Raw genomic sequence first — 24,986 nt, forward strand, 5'->3', positions numbered from 1 at the left:
ATAAGAGTTAAGAGAGGGTTCTACACTTAGAAGTTAATAACTTTAGATAAACTTCTTCAGACATGCAAGTCAGCAGAAATAGTGCAAACAAAGCACATAGCAGTACTCTACTAGAACACAGCAATTTTCGCAAATCACTACTTTCAATGGTTACACACAATGAATTTTAAATAACAATGTTAATATGTAATAGAAGATGTTCCAGGTCTAAACTTGATTCAGTGACATGCTTATTGATGTACTGTACATAACAAACAGAAATATTGGTAGAACCTTACCAATGGCGTTGATAGGTACATGGGCCGCCAAAACACGGGCACCAGCCGTGTGAACTCCGCATCGCGGTACGGACCCATTGACTTGAATGGGTCCACGATCCGCAAGACATGATATGTCTTATATTTTGCAGAGCAGAGGCATGGACCTGGAAGCCCACAGAAACACACGGAATCCCTTCTATGGGGTTTCGGGTCTGTGCCTCAACTCCACAAAAGATAGGACATGTCTTATCTTTTGCCATATCTTGCGGATCACAGACCTATTAAAGTCGATAGGTCCGCACCACGACGCAGAGTTCACATGGCGGTTGCCTGTGTTTTACGTACCTGCGGTTTGCGGTCCGCAACACAGGCAGGGCAGCCCTACGGTCGTGTGAATGGGGCATACTGTATTTGCTACAGCTGGACCTTTTAAAACTGTTTGTTTTTGCATAAAAAATCCTGACTCAAAGCAAATAGTACTGCACGTAATTGCAGACTGAAAGTAAGATGGCACCCTTTTCATCCAACATTGGGGGGAGTGTAATTATGGACTGTATACTGAATTTGACAATATGCTGCCCCCTACATAGTCCATTGAGTTCAACCAAGGAATAGGTGGGGACGTGAATCCCAGAAGGAAATGAGACTCAGATTTCTATACATTTTCATAAGCATTAGGCCTCATGCACACGACAATTGTTTTATTCCGTGTCCGCTGTGCCGTTTTTCGTGATTTTCTGCGGACCCATTGATTTTCAATGGGTCAGTTGAAAACTCGGCTAATGCACCGTTTGCCATCCACGTCCGTGATCCGTGGTTCCAGTCCGTCAAAAAAATATAACCTGTCCTATTATTTTCACGGAAAACGGTTCGCGGACCCATTAAAGTCAATAGGACCGCTAAAAAACGCAGAGGCACACAAGATTGTCATCTGCGTCCGTGTCCGTTTTTTTCCTATCATTTGCAATGCAAACCTGTCTTAGACTTTTTTTTACTTTCCTTTATGTCTGGTGGTCCTCCAAAAATAAAGGAAGACACACGGAAACAAAAACGGAAACGGATCACGGAACAACGGAACCCCATTTTGCGGAATGGAACACAACAACGGTCGTGTGCATGAAGCCTTAGTGTCATTTACTTTTAAGAATTCATCTAAACCCTTTTTAAAACTGTCCACTGTTCCTGCTGTGAGGGTGCCACCAGGGAAAGTACAACTTGAGGTTTTTCTCACAAGTTTTTTTTTTTTTATAATTTACAATTTAATTGGTTCTCCAAGATTTAACAATTGATGACCTATCCTTAGAATAATTTATCAGTATTAGGTAGGTGGAGGTCCACTTCAAGTGAATGGGAGCAGCTCTGTAGTAATTATGCCACTATGCAGTTAATGGAGCTGTGTTGTTCCATTGCCATGTAGCTGATTGGTGAGGGTGTTGGGAGTCTGACCCCCCGCAGATCTAATATGGGTGACCTATCCTAAGGATAGGTCATGAATAGTTACGTCTTAGAGAACTTCTTTAACTGCTATCAACGTTAAGAGAGACTCAACAAAGAAAATTTTAATTGCTATTTGTACCAAAAACATTAGGGACAACCAATGGCCCTGCTCTAGACACACCTCATAATAGTGCTATTGATAGATATAAAGCTCCCCAAAGTGCCCCCAGTATTAATAAAGACCTTCCACTAGGCCCCTGTATTGCCTTAGTACTTAGAATGTCCTCCTGTAGGGCCCTCAGTAATTGTACTGCCCCTTGATCTTATAATGCAGTGTCAGTCCCAAAATTGTATGTTTCTCCAAAGTGACAGAAAAAAAAGAAATACTTACCTAAGGTCCGCACTATACTTCTGTCTCAAAAGCAGGTCGCAGGCCTCTTCTGTGCCCTGAATTGTCCTCTTCACAGTGTTGGAGATCACAATTAAGTCATTGTGCCTCTGAGAGCTGGTGCAGGCGGTCACAATGATGATATTGCTTTGTGACTTCTGGTGCTGCTTTGTAGGCTTCAAGCCTATAAGAGTGATTTACAGCATGGCAGAGTACTATTGGCTCCTGTGCCCCACCACCCTTTTCAACTGTATCACCATTTTGAGGACAGCAACTAAATCCCAGTTTTTTTGCCCTAATAATGTCCCTGGAACACTCTGGCCCTTTTACTATTTGCCAGAATTACCAGATGGGCAGTCTGGTCATTGGCTCATCTTGACACAATTGCTTTAAGCCTTTTGGTTGTTATGGAGCCAGGGGCCTAACAATGGTCCTCATGTCCACCATCTTATTATATAGGCAGGACTTAATAGGCTGATATAGGCAGGACTTAATAGGCTGCCTGTCAGTTTTACACTGTCAGATATAAAACACTCAAATACAAAAGTATTGCAGTGCCCCAAAGGATAAAGGGAACATGTCACTTATACTACATGGTGAATGTCATAAAACAAAATATACCCCAAAATTGTGGAATTGCTGTTTTTGATTCCATTCCCCTGAGAGAAAAAATTTTATAAAATGTTTTTTTATTTTTTTTATCTTCCATGTACTCCAAAATGTTGCCATTCAAATGCAAAACATTCAACAAAATAAAGCCCTCACATGGCTACAATGACAGAAAAATAAAAATGTTGTGGCTCTTAAATGATGAGGATGAAGAAAAGGAAAAAAACTGCCTGTTAATGAAAGCTAAAAGGGTTGTCCACTTTTTTATTTTATTCTTTATTAATCCATTAATAATAATTACAAGATATATTATGACAGACATGATTTTTTATACGATCCAGTAAAAAAAAAGGAAGAAAATTCAGTGATCATATCTACATCAGATACCAGTTATTAAAATGTATTCCCTTCCCCTAACTTATCCTAATCCATATCTCCAATGATAGCGCTGTTTCCTTGATCCAGTTCCTAACAATTCAGCACCTTGCCTGAAATAGCAATCTGTCCACAACTTTTCACTCCCTCACCTTATGTATACCTTCAACCTGACCCAGTACACACGTTACAGGTTTAAAATAAATGTCTTTTATATATAGCCTTCTATGGAGCTATTCAACCTGAGACAACACTCCATTCCAAAACCATTGTATAGCAATACAACCCCACAACATGTGCACATCATCAGTTCCTTCTTCCCCACATTTAAGACATTTAAAATCTTTATTTCTATAAAACTTTTTAAGTTTTGCAGGAGAATAATAAAGACGGTACAACACAAAAAACTGGACCATCCTATGTGCTGGGTTTAGCGAGATTCTTTTAATGTCCCGCAGTATCTCACCCCACTGTCCCTCATGGAATCCACCACTCTATCCCATTTCTTTTGAAGCTGGAGTGGAATTATTTTTTTTTTCATTTTAGTTTTTGTCTTAACATGGATTTTCCTGTCCCAAAGTCATAATTTTTGTCAGTGGGTCTGGTAGTTTTACTAGGCCATACTTTTTTCTGACTTACTGGCATACTATAACTGATAATAATAGAAGAGAGCTTTATCCGGAAAGTTACATTTAATCTTTATTTCTTTAAAACTTAAAATACCATTATTTGAAAATATTTGGCCTTGCCATATGATTCCATTTTTTTGCCAAATTGGTGAACCTTCGAAGACCCTCTTTATCCCCCATACTTCCTTGATTTTCAACCATATCTTATTCATTAGTCTCAACGTAGGAGTTTTCATCCAAACCCTCTGAAGGTAGGTACTGGTCTGTTACACTTGGCAAACACTGCAGCAAAGCAAATTTTCATATGAGGTTATCAATCTCCTGTACACAGCAGTTTCCCCCCAGTCTAAATTGATCTGCTAAATAATATAGATGTATATCAGGGATCGATAGCCCTTTGGAGAAATTGCAATTTCATGTGGGGTTGGCGTCCCCTCCAAATTTCTTCTCTAAATAGGCTCTTAATAATTTTAATTATTCTCTTGGGGATTTCTATCAGGGAGTACCATAATATATAATTTATCATCGGCAATATGCACATTTTAATAAGTGCGAATTTTCTGGCCATCAATAGGGCCACACGACTATTTTAACTTGTATTTTACCGATCAGTGGCATAACATTGAGTTTTATAAAACTTAGGGGGAAATTAGATATTTTAATACCTAAATAATTAATTAATATATTTGCCCACTTTTTGAACTTCAAAGGCATCCGGGCTAAAATGACCTAGATCACCTAGTGGAATGCATCCAGACTTCCAATTTACTGACAGACCCGACATTTCACTATACTCTCTAAATACCTCAAAACTTTTGCCATTGAATCAAAAGAGGCAATAAATAACAGTAAGTCATCGGCATAGAGTGTTATTTTTCCTACCACTTCATTGTATTGAAATCCTATTGTTTCTTTGTCTTGTCTAATCCTAGCCGTCAGTGGTTCCAATGATATTGCAAAAAGTAAGGGCGAAAGGGGACATCCTTGCATTGCTTCCCTTGAAACCCTAATCAGATCTAATATTGTGCCATTAACCAGTACTCTAGCAGAAACTTCAGAATATAATAATTTTATCCAAGAAATAAAGACTTCACCAAACCCCAGATATTTAATTGTAGCCCAAAGAAATGTCCATTCCATCATATTGAATGCCTTAGAGGCATCAATAGCTGTAACAAAATGTTCCCCTGTGTTGGACGACCCCACCTGCATATTTAAGTAAACCCTATGTCACGAAGCACCGGGTATGATCCCACTGTACCACGTGTCCTACCTCCTCTAAGGGCGTTGTCTAAGTGAACCCCTCGATCTTCACAGTACCCCTGATGGTGGGGATAGACTTTCCCGAAGGGAACACCAAGTTTCTACCTCTTGAGGAGGATTGGCACATGAGGCAGCTGGCCCAGGCGGACCAGGAGGTACCTGAGCAAGGTACCAGAGGTACAGGCGTTGTCAGAAGGCTGAGTCATAACCAGGAGCAACAGTGCTGGACCGAAAGGATGAGGAAGAGGTGAAGTCAAACAGGCAATAGGTCAGGGCAGGCGGCACAGGTACAAGTCAAGAAATCCAGGTCGGCAACAGGAAAGTCAAGGTCAGGCAGGGATCAAACAGGTAGCAGAGTCTAGGAATACAAGTACGAGTCAGGAACACAGAAACACAAGCAGATAGGAACCTTAGCAGGACACAAGGACCTTGACATTGAGGCATCTGGGAAGGGGGTTGAGCCACTTATATATGTGCAGGAGGAAGTGCTGCATGGAACAAGCAGCAAGTATGCCGTGGCCAGGGCTGAGAGGAAACTGTGGAGCGGATCCCAGAACAACAGTACCTACACAGACAGAGCCAAGGACTGCAGCGGTGAATGGGAAGCACTGGCTGCCGATCACTGCTGAACAGGGCACGAGGACTGCGGCGGTAAGCAGGGTAACAGCGGCACACAGCAGCTGCTGTTACAGTACCCCCCCTTACGCCCCCTCTTCTTGAGTTCATGACGAGACAGAAAACTTTTTATCAAGTTCAGAGCATGAATGTTCCCAAGACCTCTCCTCAGGACCAAAGCCCTTCCAGTCCACAAGATAGTAGGTCTTCTTGCCATGGTTTTTGATGTCCAGGATGTCTTTGACCTCAAATATCTCGTCAGAATCTTCAGATACCGGAGTTGGAGTAGAAGGAGCCATCGAGAAGTGATTAAGAACTACTGGTTTTAGTAAGGACACGTGGAAAGCATGAGGAATATGCAGAGAGAGAGGTAGATTTAACTTATATGTCACTTCATTGATCCTCAATACTTCAAAGGGTCCGAAGAACCTAGGAGCAAACTTGAAACTGGGAACCCTTAAGCTGATGTTTTTAGATGAGAGCCATACCTTATCTCCAGACGAGAACTGAGGTGGTTGTCTTCTTCTCTTGTTTGCATTCGTTTTCATGTGGGTCACAGCTTTGTTGATGCAGTCCTTGGTGTCACGCCAAATTTAAAAAAATCCCTAAAAGAGGAATCTGCAGCTGGTACCCCAGAAGATGTAGGAACAGGGAGAGGAGTACGAGGGTGTTGTCCATAAACAGCAAAGAATGGAGAGGATCCAGTAGACTTACTAGAGTGGTTGTTATAGGAGAATTCAGCCCAAGGTAGCATTTGTACGAGTTGTCCTGTTGGGCTGAAACAAAATGTCAGAGATAGTTCTCTAATATTTGATTGATTTGCTCTACTTGCCGGGTTGATCTGGGGATGATAACCGGAAGAGAAGTCCAGCTCAATTTTGAGCAGCCGGCAAAGAGCTCTCCAGAGCTTAGAGGTAAACTGGACTCCACAATCGGAAACAATATGCCAAGGTAGACTATGCAAGCGGAATATGTGTCTCATGAACAGTTTAGCAAGTTCAGCAGCCGAGGGCAGTCCAGCCAAAGGAACGAAGTGCACCATCTTGGAGAACCGGTTCACGACCATCCAGATAATGTCACGGAACCTTCTGTGACAGAGGTTAGAAGATCGGAGAGACTGACTGCACGTGATGTTAACTGACAGTCTCTTGATTCTCAGTGTTGTGGTTTGGTAATGACCACACCTTTTGTCAGGTGCAGCCTGTGATCATTACTGCATTCCCTACTTAGTTTGGTCTCACACTTCATACCATGCGGTTGATATTCTCTGCTTGGATTTGGAAGAGTTGGTGTGTGGACCTTACCTGTGTTCCTGCTCATCCATTTTCTATAAGATAAGTTGTACTGCTCTTTGAATTTGGTTGTTCCCCTGTGCTTGTTGTTACTAGGCCTCAGGAAGACACTGGTTCATTCACCTGCAAAGGAACTAGTAGTCTCATTCCCTGCCACGACCTAGGGCATTTCAGGGCTCCTAGGGTCTATACACCTTCAGGGTCTATACATACTGACAGGAGTCATGGCCAGATTTAGGGGCTTCCTAGGAGGTGACCTTTTCCCTCTCCCTAGCCTTGAGGCCTAGTTCTGTGTCCCTCCCCTCCCCTGTATTCGTGACAGATAGCTGTACATCTGGAAGAAGAGGGCAGATCTGTAACAAAGTTCATGGCAATGTGTTGCCATGGGTCATCAGGAACAGGAAGAGGTAACAACAGCCCAGGTGGTTTGGTCCTGGAGACTTTATTCTGAGCACAGACTGTGCAGGCAGACACATAATCACGCACATCCTTAGACAATGTGGACCACCAGTAGTGGTGAGACAAAAGTTCTGTGGTCTTGCGGATCCCTGGGTGACCAGCCAGTTTGGAGTTGTGCCCCCAAGCTAGAATACGTTTTCTCTTGGCAGATGGCACAAATCTATTCCCAGGAGGGATGTCTTTTGCCATTGACAGGAGCCACTGTGATCAAGAAAGTAGGATCTACAATGTACTAGGGCTCCTCCTGCTGGTTGGAGAAGTCAAATGACCGAGACAGAGCATCTGCCTTGATGTTTTTCTCGGCCGGGCGAAAGTGAAGCTAAAAATCAAAACTGGAGGAGAAGAGTGCCCATCTGGCTTGTTGAGGGTTCAGACGCTGGGCCGTCTGCAGATATGTAAGGTTCTTGTGGTCGGTGAAGATTATCGCTGTATGCTGGACCCCTCCAATAGATAACGCCATTCCTCCAAGGCAAGTTTTATGGCCAGAAGCTCTCCTATACAGTAATTCCTCTCAGCAGGGGAGAAGAGCTTGGAGGAAAATCCACATGTAAACATCTTGCCCTTAGAACCTTTCTGTAGTAAAACAGCACCTCCTCCTATGGAGAAGGCGTCCACTTCTAAAAAGAATTGGCGGGAGACATCGGGATGATGCAGAACAGGTTCAGAAGCAAAAGACCTCTTTAATTGGATGAAGGCAGCCTCCGCCTCATGAGTCCAGACTCTGGCATTCACCCCTTTCTTAGTAAGAGAGGAGATCGGAGATGTAAGAGATGAAAAATTTGTGATGTACTGACGATAGAAATTAGCAAATCCAAGGAAGCGCTGTATAGCACAAAGACCCTGTGGTTGGGGCTAGTCCATTACTGCATTCAATTTTTCAGGATCCATCTGCAACCCGGCATCCAAGATTATGTAAGGAACGGTACTGTAGAGTTTTCAAAGATGCATTTCTCGAGTTTGGCATAAAGTCGATTCTCTCTCAACCGCTGTAAAACTAAACGTGCATGCTTCCGGTGAGTGGTCAAATCTGGAGAATAGATCAGTATATTGTCCAGGTACACTATCATGCAGACATAGAGCAGGTCCCGGAAGATATCATTTACCAACTCTTGGAATACCGTGGGAGGATTTCACAGACCGAAGGGCATGATGAGATACTCGTAGTGTCCATCACGAGTGTTGAAAGCAGGTCAAATTTTGTGAAGACCTTAACTCCCCAGATCCTGTCGAAGAGTTTGGAGAGGGTATCGATTCTTGACTGTGACCTTATTCAGACCTCAATAGTCGATACAGAGCCCTAAGGATCAATTTTTTTCTGCACAAGGAAGAACCCGGCACTGGCTTGTGAAGTAGATTTCCGGATAAACCCCCTCTCGAGATGTAATTAGACATCACTTGGGTCTCAGGAAGTGAGAATGGGTAGACTCGACCGCAAGGAGGAGATGCACCAGGCATAAGGTCAATCAGACAATCATAAGGCCGATGAGGAGGCAGGGTCTCGGCCTCTTTCTTACTGAAGACATCCGCAAAACTGGCATACTGCTGCGGAAGTCCAGGCAGGACTACAGGTACAGTAGGCGAGGAAGCAGGTCGGACCTCTGATAAGCAGGTGGACTGACAGGATGATCCCCAATGACTGGAGTGCCAGTCCAGAACTGAAGTGTGCTGATGCAGCCAGGAAAGAACAAGGATAACCAGATTCACGGACGCTGGCAGCACATAGTAGGAGATCATCTCTGAATGCAGAACCCCTATTTGAAACTTAAGGGGCATAGTAACAAAAATAACAGGTTCAGGGAGTGGCAGTCCATTTAAGGAAGCCACTGACAGAAGCCTCTCTAGACGAGAGCTTGCTGAATGATGTTTCCGGCTGACCCAGAGTCCAAGAATGCAGGCACAGACAGTGTGACTCCCTTGTGAGAGAGAGTCACCGGAACTGAAAGTTTCTGAAAGGACTTCTCCTTGTCTAGGACCACCTCTCCAACTGATCCTAGACATTGGCGTTTCCTGGCTTCTGTGGACAATTACGCGCAAAGTGGGCCTTGCCTCCACAATACAGACACAGGTTCTCTGCTTTGTGGCGTAAACGTTCCTGGTCAGACAATCGAAGGAACTCAATTTGCATGGGCTCTTCAGATGGGATGGACACTAGAGGAAAAAACGGCCTCTGGAAGGATTAAGCCAAACGAGGGGGTCTTCTGGTGCCTGCGACCTCCTTAGAACGTTCCTTGAAACGCATATCTATCCTTATGGCCAAGGTGATCAGGTCATTCAGTGTAGACGGACAGCAAGCATGCTGTGGCCAGGGCTGAAAGGGAAACTGTGGAGCGGATCCCAGAACAACAGCACCTACACAGACAGAGCCCAGGACAGCAGCGGTGAATGGGAAGCACTGGCAGTAGATCACCACTGAGCACGGCGCCTGGGACCACAGCAGTAAGCAGGGGAACAGCGGCGCACAGAAGGGGCTGTTTCACCCTACGGATATTATTAGCAGTTGATTTACCTGGCATAAAACCAGTTTGGTCTTCATGTACTAAAGAAGACATTATCCTTTTGAATCTACCGGCTAATACTGTGGCTAAAAGTTTGTTATCTGTTTTTATCAAAGAGATTGGACAATATAAGTCCATGAATTAAAAAACTCTCATCTGGCTTTATTATTAGAGTAATTAATGCCTCCCGTAGAGAGGGGTGTAAAATCCCCACTTTCCTTGAGACATTCCACATCTCCAGTAATTTTGGCACACACATCTTCCTATAGCTAGAGTATAACTCAAAAAGTAGTCCATCCAATCCAGGGAACCTATTCTTCACTACAGAATCCAATACTTTCTCGATCTCATTATATGTAATTGGTGCTTCCTCATCTCCATCTGGCCCTTAGTCAATTTAGGCATATTTATCCTTTCCAAATATTGGTTAATCTCTGAGTTCCCACTGTAGGTTTACGCTTATATAAATCTCCATAATATTCCTTTAATAAATCCATTTTACCTTCTTGTGATATTATCTCTACTCTTTTATTATTTATTAACTTAAGGATAAAGTTAGATTTTCGCTGTGCTGCAACTAAAGATGCCAACCTCCTTTTTGGCATACTCCCTTATAAGTAATATTCCTTTCCATTTAATATTTTTTCTTTCTCAGCCAAGCAATACAATTTGTCTTTATATAGCTCGTGTATGTCATGCCATATCTCTCTATTTTTGTCTATTGGATTTTTTGCATATTTCTGTTCTTTTTTTCTTTATTAGTTTCCCAAACCACCCCTTTTGTCGCTGTACCTTCATTTATCTCAAAAAATTTCTATATCTCGATCTCTCCCAGCCGACTACCGCCCCAAGGGTTGTAGACAGCGGGGAGTGATCAGAAACTACTCTGTGCTCATATCTGTATACTTCTGAACTAAATACACACTATAGGGGATTGTTCATTATATAAAAAGTTTTGGCACAGAGCACTTTAAAATAATACAAAAAAAACAAATAATCAACGACCAGTCTCAGTTTACTTCCAAAAAGTTAATATATTCTATGCTGATATGAGATTGAAAGCTTGGGTTGCACTACTAAGACATTCTGATTACATCATTCTCTGTTCTGAGTTATTTCAGGTCCAATGTTCTCATGGAGATTTTGAGTTCAAATCACATGTCTGCCTACATATAATTGCCACTATTCAGGATCTATAAATACATTAATAAATAAATTCAGACCCCAGACCACACTCCAAAATAAATTCAGACATCAGGCCAGACCTCTAAATTAAGAGTTTTAGATGGAATTAGTCTGCAGTTTTAGGCATCATTAAAATATTATGTGATATTAGTAATAGGAACTGCACAAAGTTATTAGAAATGTGAAAAAAGTTTGAAAGTTGCAAATGTTGCTTCAGGAGGCCATACATTTCCCCATGTAGCGATCAGTACAGATAAAACATTATATTATATACCAGCCATTCAAAAGAAAGGTCCACAATATTATAAACTGTTAGCTCAGACAGATCAGGAGCCACTCGTACGTATTTGCTATCTATGTCTACTCTTATAGGGTGGTCTTAAACAGGGGAGCCCTCCTCTATAACATCCATGTACTGATTCTTGAGTAGAGAACAACTAAAAAGAGCATATGTCACTCCGAAGTACCCAGCATGTCTGTGCATTACATGGACAGCCCATTGATGTTAGTGAGTCCGGTGTAATGTTCCAGCTCTCCTGCGGTGGCACTGCAGGGCAATTGAACACTTACTGCCTGTTCCCAGACCAATGAGAATCGGTGATTGCTGTGGCTTTAATCAGCAGTACACCCAATGCCCTTTTTTTTTTTAGGATCATTTTAACAAAAAGTCGGCATCCCTTTTGCCATGCATGAAAACAATCAAGTATTTTATAAACTGATTGTGTTTTGTGTATGTATGCATGAGCATACACATTTCCACCTCTAGTTGTTATTGTACCCGATACTGTACTTTATTGCTGTGCATTTATTTCTGCACTTACTAATGTTTAATTTATTTTATTAAATCCAGAGAAATATAGATCATCACTATTTTAATTGTACACATTTTTAAAAAGCAAAGCCATTTCAGCATGGGGTAAAGCAGCTTCATATCTCCTATGGTCTATTAAATATTTTTAGCAAAATACATTGAACTCACATTAGGTGATATACAGTAGTTGTAGTGTTTTAACTCAAATTAGTCCATGTGTTCTGTAAAATCTCAATTGTTCAGCATTACAAAATCATGTTATTGCTGTAAAATATTTTACGAATTCATGTACTTGATATTTACAGAGCCCTACGCTTTACTTTTTAGGACCAAATTTCGAACCCAATGTATTTTTGGCTTTCTGAGAGCTTAGCATCTCATCGTATGTGAAAGAACAAAATTGAACAGCAATAATAAGATGTAAGTAATGTTATTTTTTTTAGTTCTTTTATGGCAAGTTTACAGTAGTTTTCCAATTTTGTTTTCTGTTGAGAGACTGATGAACATTTAAAATAGGATAAAATATACTATATGAAAAATCACTTCTGAACTAAATGGAATTGTCATCTTTACAAAAAAGTAAAGCAAACAAATATATATATATATATATATATAGAGAGAGAGAGAGAGAGAGAGAGAGAGAGAGAGACAGAGAGAGTATATATGGATATGTAGAAATGCACACACTTAATAAAAATGAGATCTGTCTACAGATTGTGTGTGATATTGCAGCAAAGCCCCATTCGCTTCAAAGAAGCTAAGCTGCAATACCAGATGCAACCCTTGGGCAGTTGTGGCACTCTTTCTGAAATAAAACTAGAATGATTTGCTAATCCTGGACAACCCCAAAAATTTACAATAATGCTGAACATTTAAATATGTTAGGTAACACCCTTCACATTACCGTACTTAAACTCTCAAATCACTGAAACAAATTAGTTATTTAGCAATAAAAAATATGGAAACATTATTAAAAGTTGAGGATATGGATATATATATATATATATATATATATATATATATATATATATATTAATGGTATATATCTAGCAGTTTTTTTATTAGTATTTTTGCATTTTTATTAAAACTAAAATTGTATTTTTATTTCTATTTTTACTTTGGGACAGTGTTTCATGCGTGGATCTAGTTAGTTCCAGTAAGAGGTGTGCCTATCACTTTACACAAACACATATATATATATATATTATTACATATATATTTACTAAGGAAGTGCCGTGGATTTTCTGGGATTATTAATATTGGAAGTTTGGATCGTTTCATCGGCCGCTGGCACCCGTCATCATACAATACTGCTGTGCTGTTCACACTCTCTTGAAATACAGTTTTATATATATATATATATATATATATACACACACACACAAATTAAGGTACAGCTGTATACATTGTCCCTACAGCTGAATTCTACGAAGCTATAGGCACTCTTTGTGATATTGTATAGTGCCTTCATCCTGCAACATAGTACTGTGCTATAGTGCCTCCATATTGCTATCATATTCTCCCAAAGAAGCAATGTTTTTAGGGGGTGATACATTAGTAACATAGCATCGTTATAACAAGGCACAATTTTTTTTGCTTAAAACTGGAGGCATACAGAAGTACATACTACAAGACTACTCCCCATAGACATCTTGGAGGTTGAATGCAGCTGTACTATGCCTACAGTATGTACATGAGCCTTTATAGTGCAAAGACATGGAAGTCATAGAGAGGAGAACATCTGGCAATCATCAAACATGTGATTTATCAGATTTTTCATATATTTAATAGACATGTGGCTGGCTGGCTTGATTGACATTTGCACAGTAGGTTGAGTAGTAAATCAAAGAGATATTTAATGTTAAGATTGGCATCAATTATCTTTGGATCCATAATGTTCCCCTGGGGAGATTTCTGGTCTATCATCATATTGCTTTCACGCCCAAGGCAGTTAATCTGGCAGAATTATTCAGCACAGTTATCTGTGTTGTTAATGAAATGGGTAAAACAAAAATACTTAATAAAAACTAGCTGAATAATCGGATACTTTTCTAACGAAAAGGCAAGAAAATAAAGTATTCCTTTATTCCTTTAATCCATTCTTGCCTGGTGTAACATATTTTCTGCTTTGAAGTCTCTAGATGTTTATAAACTTTCACAAATCAATAAAAATGTCCCTTTAACATTCCCTATGTGACATCACTAATGCTGTCTGTTATTAAAAGCATTGAAATTAGAGATGCATCTGTAACTGGTATGAGAGAAAGCAAAAATAAACAGACATCGAACAACTTCATGAGTAATTAAAGGGGTGGTCCATAAGTGATGATTAGTACTGATTGACCCTGGCATAGATTGAGCATGAACTATGTAAGGTATCTTGAAACAGTTTGGTTCCTAATTCCTGAACCAATATCTTAAACAATCAATCTCCATAAAATATCAGTTCAAGGACCAACCTTACATTCAGAATTCATTTCAGCGTTCCTGTGCTGTCAATCCCAAGGTCAGTTAGCTCTTCTCATCACACCGGGCAACCCTATTAAAAAAAATGTGTCATCAGAATCATCAGAAAATGACCTATTGTTTAAATCATGTTTTTATGTTTAAAATATTTTAAAATAATTTTTGATGATATTTTTAATTTTCCATGTCAATATCTATATTTAAAAATAAATAAATAAAACCTTTGGGTTTTCTCACTGGCCACTAAGCCTAATAGTTAGCACAGCTTCTTGGTCTGTACAGATCAATTTACTGCAGTTACCTGCTTATTTGTCATTCTAATCCTGCATGTAATGATGCCACCTTTGTGTATACTATAGATAAGACATGATCCACCATTCACAGTAGTTGATTGTCAAAGCTTATTTGTTCTTTCCTTCTACAATGACCTCTGCACAGGTCACAGAACATGCCTAGAAAACTCTCCCATAGAAGTCAGTGAGGTCCACTCCTGACCATTGTGTCTATGGCCCATGGGGCTGCTGTAAAGCTATTTTCTTAATGTTTTCTAAATGCTGTTAAGTACAGCTCAGGCAAGATGTCTGCCCCATAATAATTTTCAGAAAATAGAATAAAAAATCTGTAATCATAAAAAAACATTAGAAAAAAAGGATATTTGTCAACCGATTTTACCGGCAGATTTTTTTTTTCGGTGATGGAGTTATGTCTTTTTTCAACAGTATTAACTATGTAACATTTCCTTTAAGGTATATATCATCAAAACGACAGTATTATACAAATTTTCAGACTGTACTTTGGTTGTATGTAGGATACAATGTATGCTGCATGTGTCTAACACTATGCCAAATTACTATAAAAAAAAGTAAAACTGAAATAAATAAATAAATATATATATTTATATATATATATATATATATATATATATATACAGTACAGACCAAAAGTTTGGACACACCTTATTCAAAGAGTTTTCTTTATTTTCATGACTATGAAAATTGTAGATTCACACTGAAGGCATCAAAACTATGAATTAACACATGTGGAATTATATACAGTGGGATGCGAAAGTTTGGGCAACCTTGTTAATCATCATGATTTTCCTGTATAAATCGTTGGTTGTTACGATAAAAAATGTCAGTTAAATATATCATATAGGAGACACACACAGTGATATTTGAGAAGTGAAATGAAGTTTATTGGATTTACAGAAAGTGTGCTATAATTATTTAAACTAAATTAGGCAGGTGCATAAATTTGGGCACTGTTGTCATTTTATTGATTTCAAAACCTTTAGAACTAATTATTGGAACTCAAATTGGCTTGGTAAGCTCCGTGACCCCTGACCTACATACACAGGTGAATCCAATTATGAGAAAGAGTATTTAAGGGGGTCAATTGTAAGTTTCCCTCCTCTTTTAATTTTCTCTGAAGAGTATCAACATGGTGGTCTCAAAACAACTCTCAAATGACCTGAAGACAAAGATTGTTCACCATCATGGTTTAGGGGAAGGATACAGAAAGCTGTCTCAGAGATTTCAGCTGTCTGTTTCCACAGTTAGGAACATATAGAGGAAATGGAAGACCACAGGCTCAGTTCAAGTTAAGGCTCGAGGTGGCAGACCAAGAAAAATCTCGGATAGTCAGAAGCGACGAATGGTGAGAACAGTCAGTCAACCCACAGACCAGCACCAAAGACCTACAACATCATCTTACTGCAGATGGAGTCACTGTGCATCGTTCAACCATTCGGCGCACTTTACACAAGGAGATGCTGTATGCGAGAGTGATGCAGAGGAAGCCTTTTCTCCGCCCACAGCACAAAAAGTGCCTCTTGAGGTGGGCTAAAGCACATTTGGACAAGCCAGCTTCATTTTGGAATAAGGTGCTGTGGACTGATGAAACTAAAATTGAGTTATTTGGCCATAACAAGGGGCGTTATGCATGGAGGAAAAAGAACACAGCATTCCAAGAAAAACACCTGCTACCTACAGTAAAATATGGTGGTGGTTCCATCATGCTGTGGGGCTGTGTGACCAGTGCAGGGACTGGGAATCTTGTCAAAGTTGAGGGACGCATGGATTCCACTCAGTATCAGCAGATTCTGGAGACCAATGTCCAGGAATCAGTGACAAAGCTGAAGCTGCGCCGGGGCTGGATCTTTTAACAAGACAACGACCCTAAACACTGCTCAAAATCCACTAAGGCATTCATGCAGAGGAACAAGTACAACGTTCTGGAATGGCCATCTCAGTCCCCAGACCTGAATATAATTGAAAATCTGTGGTGTGACTTAAAGAGAGCTGTCCATGCACGGAAGCCATCAAACCTGAATGAACTAAAGATGTTTTGTAAAGAGGAATGGTCCAAAATACCTTCAACCAGAATCCAGACTCTCATTGGAACCTACAGGAAGCGTTTAGAGGCTGTAATTTCTGCAAAAGGAGGATCTACTAAATATTGATTTAATTTCTTTTTTGTGGTACCCAAATTTATTCACCTGCCTAATTTTGTTTAAACAATTATAGCACACTTTCTGTAAATCCAATAAACTTCATTTCACTTCTCAAATATCACTTTGTGTGTCTCCTATATGATATATTTAACTGACATTTTTTATCTTAACAACCAACGATTTACACAGGAAAATCATGACGATTAACAAGGTTGCCAAAATTTTCGCATCCCACTGTACATAACAAACAAGTGTGAAACAACTGAAAATATGTAATATTCTAGGTTCTTCAAAGTAGCCACCTTTTGCTTTGATTACTGCTTTGCACACTCTTGGCATTCTCTTGATGAGCTTCAAGAGGTAGTCCCCTGAAATGGTTTTCACTTCACAGGTGTGCCCTGTCAGGTTTAATAAGTGGAATTTCTTGCCTTATAAATGGGGTTGGGACCATCAGTTGCGTTGAGGAGAAGTCAGGTGGATACACAGCTGATAGTCCTACTGAATAGACTGTTAGAATTTCTATTATGGCAAGAAAAAAGCAGCTAAGTAAAGAAAAACGAGTGGCCATCATAACTTTAAGTTTAAGTCAGTCAGCCGAAAAATTGGGAAAACTTTGAAAGTAAGGGCTATGACCATGAAGGAGAGTGATGGGGTGCTGCGCCAGATGACCTGGCCTCCACAGTCACCGGACCTGAACCCAATCGAGATGGTTTGGGGTGAGCTGGACCGCAGAGTGAAGGCAAAAGTGCCAACAAGTGCTAAGCATCTCTGGGAACTCCTTCAAGACTGTTGGAAGACCATTTCAGGGGACTACCTCTTGAAGCTCATCAAGAGAATGCCAAGAGTGTGCAAAGCAGTAATCAAAGCAAAAGGTGGCTACTTTGAAGAACCTAGAATATTACATATTTTCAGTTGTTTCACACTTGTTTGTTATGTATATAATTCCACATGTGTTAATTTATAGTTTTGATGCCTTCATAGTCATGAAAATAAAGAAAACTCTTTGAATGAGAAGGTGTGTCCAAACTTTTGGTCTGTACTGTATATATATATATATATATATATATATATATATATACACTGTGTATATATATATATATATATATATATATATATATATATATATATACAGAAAATCACAGGGCAGCAATCCTAACTTCAAGCAGTTCAGGTGCCAGCGTTATCCCCTTGGTCCTGGGGTCCAAACACAATCCAAATAAATATAACGCAGCACTCCTTGGATAAAAAAGTGAAAAAATTTGATATTTATTCAACACATGTTGATGATACAGGCAACGTTTCAGCTCTCTCACAGAGCCATTATCAAGGCTTTATAATGGCTCTGTGAGAGAGCTGAAACGTTGCCTGTATCAACATGAGTTTAATAAATATCACATTTTTTCACTTTTTTATCCAAGGAGTGCTGTTATATTTATTTGGATTATATATATATATATATATATATATATATATATATATATATTTAGAGAGGGAGAGAGAAAGAGAGAGAGAGTACATGAAAAAAGAGAGTGAATAAACCATCCCAGGTTTGGTTGAAAGCTTTTACAGATTAGAAAGTTTACTAGATGTTCCAGATTGCTAATTGTAACAATATTTATGTTGCATTTGTTTGTACCTGGGTCACTATTCAACCATGTAATCAAAAAGAAATATAATTACAGCACTCAGGTTCATGGTAAATCTTGACCCTGCAGAATCAATTCTTTTGATGTTTCTCTTTATCCTTTGCTTCAAGCAATGAGCCACTAATTCTATTCCATGGGTCCTATATGCAGTGCAGATCAGCGACTAGTCATTGGACTACATTAATATACAGTATCCGTTAGATAGAAAGACTAAATAAATAAATATGAGTTAATTAGAAAATTTCATTTGATCAAAATCATTTTTGCTCATATACCACATTAAGGTGACCTCTTTTGTATGGTAACCTACACTGAATGCTACTTCTTGTGGTGCCATCTGGCAACCAATGAATTTAGGAAAGGCAGGTTATGCATTTGGAAGTTTAATAGACTTTACATCGGTGATCTAGGGAATGTATCTTCTGATATGTCATAGCTACAGATTATGTGGGTGAAGCAGGTGATTTTAGATTACCACACAGAGAACTCAAATCCTGATTTAAGGCAAACTGACAAATATTTTAAGCAAATAATCAAAAATCTGTTTCAGCTTTCAAGATATCCAGCTTTATATTCTGGAAATTATTAAATTTTTGGTGGTCCAAAATTGCAGACATCAGAGAAGTGCCCTTCTCATCATATTAGTTTAGCTACATTTCTCATTTAAAGAGTGTTATCCTGAAAATTAATATATAATTTCAAAATATAAGTTATATTCATGTTACAGTTACTAAAAATTGTCTTCAGGTTCCTCTTAGGCTCACATAGGTGTCTTGGCTTCTTTTTTAAGGTTACCACAAAGCCAGATGAATCCCATGGACTTATAATGGGGTTCATCAAGTTGGTCTTTGGTGTTTTCTTCATAAAGTCTTCATTCATACTTACTGTATTTGTGTTTATAGAAAAGTGTGACAACTGACATTACTGTTATTAAGATTCCCAGGGGGCTTTTAACAATTTTTAAGAATCCTTAATAGCAAATGAGACCCAGAACAATAGCTCAATTATAACGCCTGTAGGTAGGGACCGAAACGGACAGTGAGCTCTGACCTAGAATTGCTTTCCCTACCTACTTGAAGAACAAGTCCTAGGTAACAAGACTGCAACTGGTCGACAGTCCCTATACTACTAAGGTGCAGAGACACTAAACACCAAGAGGCAAAACAACACAAAAACAGTGTCGTACGTAAATGGATCAGAACCAGACAGGCTATGCAGTATCAAACAAGAGACAGAGAGTGTTCAAAAGATAAGCCAAGATCAGAACCAGAGAGACTATGTAGTACCAGCCGAGAGAGGGTGTGTCAGAAGACAAGCCGAGATCAGAACCAGACAGACAATGCAGTGCAAAATGAGAGACAGAGAGGAGTCAAAAGACAAGCCAGGGTCAGAGGAACAAGCAATCCAAAAAGCATAGGAACCAGGAACACAGCTAGTGAGTCAGAGACTATCACTAGCACTGGTGTATGGCCAGGAAGGGGTTTAAATAAAGCACCGAGTTCCAGGATCAGAGCCTGAACACTAACACATAGGAATAAAGCAGCTGAGCAATCAACCCACTGCTAGTCTCCTCTAGCATACACCCACTGTAGGGAGAAATAGAGCATTGCATCCTGTTGCAAAGGGTGCTGTCGCATCACCAGGGGGTGTGACTTAGGCCTCTTTCACACTTGCGTTGTTGGGATCCGGCGTGCACTTCCGTTGCCGGAGGTGCCCGCCGGATCCGGAAAAACGCAAGTGTACTGAAAGCATTTGAAGACGGAACCGTCTTCCAAATGCTTTCAGTGTTACTATGGCACCCAGAACGCTATTAAAGTCCTGGTTGCCATAGTAGGAGCGGGGAGCGGGGGAGCGGTATACTTACAGTCCGTGCGGCTCCCGGGGCGCTCCAGAATGACGTCAGAGCGCCCCATGCGCATGGATGACGTGATCCATGCGATCATGTGATCCATGCGCTTGAGGCACCCTGACGTCACTCTGGAGCGCCCGGGGAGCCGCACAGACGGTAAGTACACTGCTCCCCCGCTCCCCGCTCCACTTTACCATGGCTGCCAGGACTTTAGCGTCCCGGCAGCCATGGTAACCATTCAGAAAAAGCTAAATGTCGGCTCCGGCAATGCGCCGAAACGACGTTTAGCTTAAGGCCGGATCCGGATCAATGCCTTTCAATGGGCATTAATTCCGGATCCGGCCTTGCGGCAAGTGTTCCGGATTTTTGGCCGGAGCAAAAAGCGCAGCATGCTGCGGTATTTTCTCCGGCCAAAAAACGTTCGTTCCGGAACTGAAGACATCCTGATGCATCCTGAACGGATTTCTCTCCATTCAGAATGCATTAGGATAATCCTGATCAGGATTCTTCCGGCATAGAGCCCCGACGACGGAACTCTATGCCGGAAGAAAAGAACGCAAGTGTGAAAGAGCCCTTAGCAGTGCATCTCTCTCGGCGTGAAGCTGGAGATCTCACTGCTGGAGCCCAGACAGGTAAGTCTGTGGCATCAATAGCCTCCAACTTTGACCGTTTTACTTAATGTGGAAATGTTTTTGACATCGTACCTTGCACATTATGTAAATAATCAAGGGTGCAGTATTTATGTCTATGAGGAGGGCATGCCTTTCACCATGCATTGCTTTTTATGTGAAGTGTTGTGACATTTTCAGAAAAATTATGTCCCATTAGGGATAACAGGCATGTGAATTAAAGTGTGAGTCTTATTCATTACATAATGTGTTGGATGATTATAACTGAAACAGCTACTTATCATGCTAGCCCTGTTAATGACCCTACTAAAATCAGTTATAAAACTTCTTAAAAAACTGAGCTGTAATCTTTCTATTTTCCGGAATGTTTATGCCTATATAAAGTGCACAAGCTTTCCCAATACATATACTAAAAGTATTAATAGGGCTCCATTTACCCTAAATATGCAAAAAAAAAAATGTCCTTTTGGCATCTGTCGGGCCTGTCCATTGCAGTATGCCCCTTTTTGCAACTGTATATAAAAGTGTGTCATTTAGTCTTTTCTATACAGAGATATCCCATCATAAACATATACCATGTAAGTATGCTTTTTTCTTTTCTTTTTTTACATGGGAGCCTAAGGACGACATATGCAACTGAGCACTTGGCATACCTCTGAGGTTTCTGTTGAAGGTTTCTGTCCAGAAAGCTCAAATCATGTGAACAGAGGCTTATTCTTATTTTCTTATGTACTTATGTACTGTATTTGAGTATATATGTAATATCTTGAATTTTATTGTGAAAAATAATTAATTGCAATATGGTCAAGATGACACTTCTGATAATGTTAGGCTTTTCAGATGTTTAGTAGAGAAATTAAAGCAGAAGAATATTGAAAGCAATTAAGAAAGCTGAAGAAATTCATGAGTTGCTACACCCATAACCATAAAGTGCGGAACTGTTTCTGAAAAAAGCCTTAACCTCCTAACAGTTGCATTAAAATTGGAAAACCCCCCAAAAAAAAAAAAAATGTCTGAAGTAAATAATGTTGACATACAACTCTGGGGACACAATTGCATTTTTAACCCCTTAGGGCTCATGCTCACAAACATAGGGCCTCATGCTGGCCATGTGTACTCTGGTTGCGGATGTGGGCCCATTGACTTGAATGAGTCCGCAATCCGCATGATACGGCCAAAGATGGAACATATTCTATATTTTTGCGGTGCGGAGGTAAAGACTCAAAAGCCCACAGAAGTGCTTCATAGTGCTTCTGTGGGCTTCTGATTTGTGCCTCTGTTGTGCAAAAGATAGGTGAAGTCCTATCTTTGGTCGTATCTTGCAGACCAATTCAAGTCAATGGGTCCGCATCTGCACCATGGAGTGCACACAACAGGTGCCCGTGTATTGCTGACCAGCCGTATGAGCACCATGGCCATACAATCCTGTGCATGAGGCCTTAGTGATATAACTAGGGGGTTGTCCACTTTTTTCTATTGATGACCTATCCTCACACGAACACTGCCTTTACTTACTCCTGCTCACCGCTGTGGATGTGACGGCGAGCATGTTTAATTACCTTGAACAGAAAGGAGCTGTCCCATTGAAGTGAATTGGGCAGCTTAGCTATAATAACACCTGCTCACCGCTGCAGTTTCGACAGCGAGCAGGTAAAGAGTGAATTGAAGGCAGTGCTCGGCCCTCCGCCGATCTGGTTTTGATAACCTATTCTGAGGTTATGCCATCAATAGAAAAAAGTAGACAACCCCTTTAAGTACCAGAAATATTTTCTATGTCATAAAAGTAACTGTTTTTTTTTCTAGAAGGCTGTCTAGACTAAAAAGGGGAGGGCTGCTTTCAACCCTCATATCTTAAAATTAGTAGCAGCTAAAGATATTGCCTGGTCTTATTTGAAAATTGGCTTTCCAAGACCAGAATCACAGCATTATCTGCACTACATGGGATGATATATAGTAGCTGTTAGAAATTGGGTTGGCTGTGAATGCAGCTGAAAGTGAAAGTAAAAGAAGGTTTCACTGCTTTCACTCCCGACTCGATTTCTATCAGTTATATTTCCCGATGTAGTGGAGATAATGTTGTGAAACAAAACCAGGTCCATATCTCTAGCTGTTACCAATCTCGAGTTATGAGCAGGTAAAGCAACCCACCCCCCTCACCCTGCTGACCAAGCTCTGCTCCTGCAGAACTTTTAAGTCCTTTTATCAAATCCTGAGCGGAGCTCAGGCAAAATTTTTAGGTGTTTAAAATGGTTTTCCAGGACCCTAAAAGATATTATAGAAGGCTGAGATGCTCTAAAATAAATAATAAGCATTTCTTTTCTGCTCAATATACCATGCAACTGCTGTGGTGGTTCCGGTGATCTTTGTTTCCCATGCTGCAGCAATGACATCACCGACTGCTCCATGTGATCACTGCTGTCAGCTTCTGGTCTCAGTGGTCACATAGAATAGTCGAGCATGTATTTAAAAAGCATTCCCAGCCTTTTGTACAGTTTTTGGGGGTCCTGAAAATCTGTGGCCAGTGTTTGATTGTTTTTTATTTTTTTTAAAATCTTTTTTATTTCAATTATATAAGAACATATACAAAATCAGAAAAATCCAAAGATCCATATTACACCAATGAATAATATAATAACATTTTACCCCAGCTACCTACCACCCACCCTTTGGAGAGAGAAAGAGGGACAAAAAAATAAAAAACACACAAACATCCGGCCCTAGTTTAACCATTTTTTCCATATTTCATCAATTTTTTCTGTTCTCTCACTGTATCTCTCAGACACCCGTTCCACTTCAATCAAATTAGCAACTGCTTCTTGCCATTGTCTCACTGTAGGGGGATCTCTATTTACCCATTTCCTAGTATAAGAAGTCTAGCTTGAAATAGTACTTTACCTAAAACCAATCGTATCTCTTTATTTAGCCTAAGATGTTCAGTTGCCCCAAAACTTGAACACCCAGAAATACTAATACAATCTCTGCAATTTCTTTCCAATACCTAAAAAGTTTGGGGCATCTCCAAAAACAATGTATAAGATCCGCCTTCTCTCCCCTACATTTTGGGCACTTATCAGAAGTTCTCACACCCATTCTCTTTAACACCCAAGGAGATCGATGTAACCTGTGCACTATAAAAAACTGAGAGATGTTTGATTGCTGATTACCATTGATGACTGACCCACATTGTGTTAAACTGTGTTAACAATAATGATGCAAACATTTGTATAGTTATGTTTTTTCTTTTCTGTCATCACAGGATCCCCTCAAAAGTTAGTATCTCCAAAACAAGATTGTGAAGAAATAAAGTCTGAAAAAGTGTTAGACAAAGGTAGTGAAAGTGGAACCTCATGTAATGAACTGTCTTCATCTAGTTGTGATAGCCAGTCAGAAGCTAGCACCCCTCAAGAAAATACATCTGTGCTCCAACAATCAAGTTCTCATCAACCGAACACCCTAACATTGGATCGCCCATCAAAAAAGAACCATGTCCAGTGGGTTCCACCACCAGATAAACGTAGGAACAGTGAACTCTTCCAATCACTGATGAGTAAATCTAGAGATAACAACCTTTCTAAAAGGAAAGTCTGTGAGAAACCAAGCATTGAAGAGGAAATGAAAAAATGCATACAAGAATTTAAAAAAATCAAAATTCCAGATTACTTTCCAGACAAAAAACGTCCATGGCAGATGGAATTACTAGAAAAATATGATTCTTAGGAATCTCCTCTTTACCAATTGAAAATGTATTGTTTGTGTATTCCTCTACTGAACTCCCTTAATTTCACAACCTACTCTATGTATAGAAGTCTGTGCATCTGGCATAAAAATGTAGAAGTTGTAATTTTGTGACAATTAAGATACCATCAGTTCTGAAATAGAAACAGTCAATTTCCACAACAAAAAATTCTAGTGACTATATACAGTATACAAAAATACCATGCATGTCTTCAAGGGACCACTATGACTCATATTTTGTCAGATATCTTTTCACATCTGTAATTAATAGTACATCTTGTGAAAACAGTTATAATAAAATAATAGTATGAGCAGATCAATAGCATACCTCCCAACAGACCCTTTATTTTGTCACCTTCTCATAAATCAGGCTGTGAAGGGGGCCTACTAA

The 24,986-nt window shown here is 39.9% G+C and overlaps 1 protein-coding gene across 1 annotated transcript in view; it reads left to right on the forward strand.

The window, feature by feature from the left end:
* The window catches only part of KCTD8 (potassium channel tetramerization domain containing 8), a 199,392-nt gene extending 174,815 nt beyond the window's left edge, over positions 1-24,577 (forward strand). Inside the window, exon 2 of the mRNA XM_040419915.1 lies at positions 24,117-24,577. Coding sequence (XP_040275849.1) covers positions 24,117-24,577 — 461 coding nt within the window. The remainder of the gene's footprint in view (positions 1-24,116) is intronic.
* The last annotated feature ends 409 nt before the right edge of the window (positions 24,578-24,986 follow it).

Source organism: Bufo bufo, chromosome 2, assembly GCF_905171765.1.
Source record: "Bufo bufo chromosome 2, aBufBuf1.1, whole genome shotgun sequence".
Lineage (NCBI taxonomy): Eukaryota > Metazoa > Chordata > Amphibia > Anura > Bufonidae > Bufo > Bufo bufo.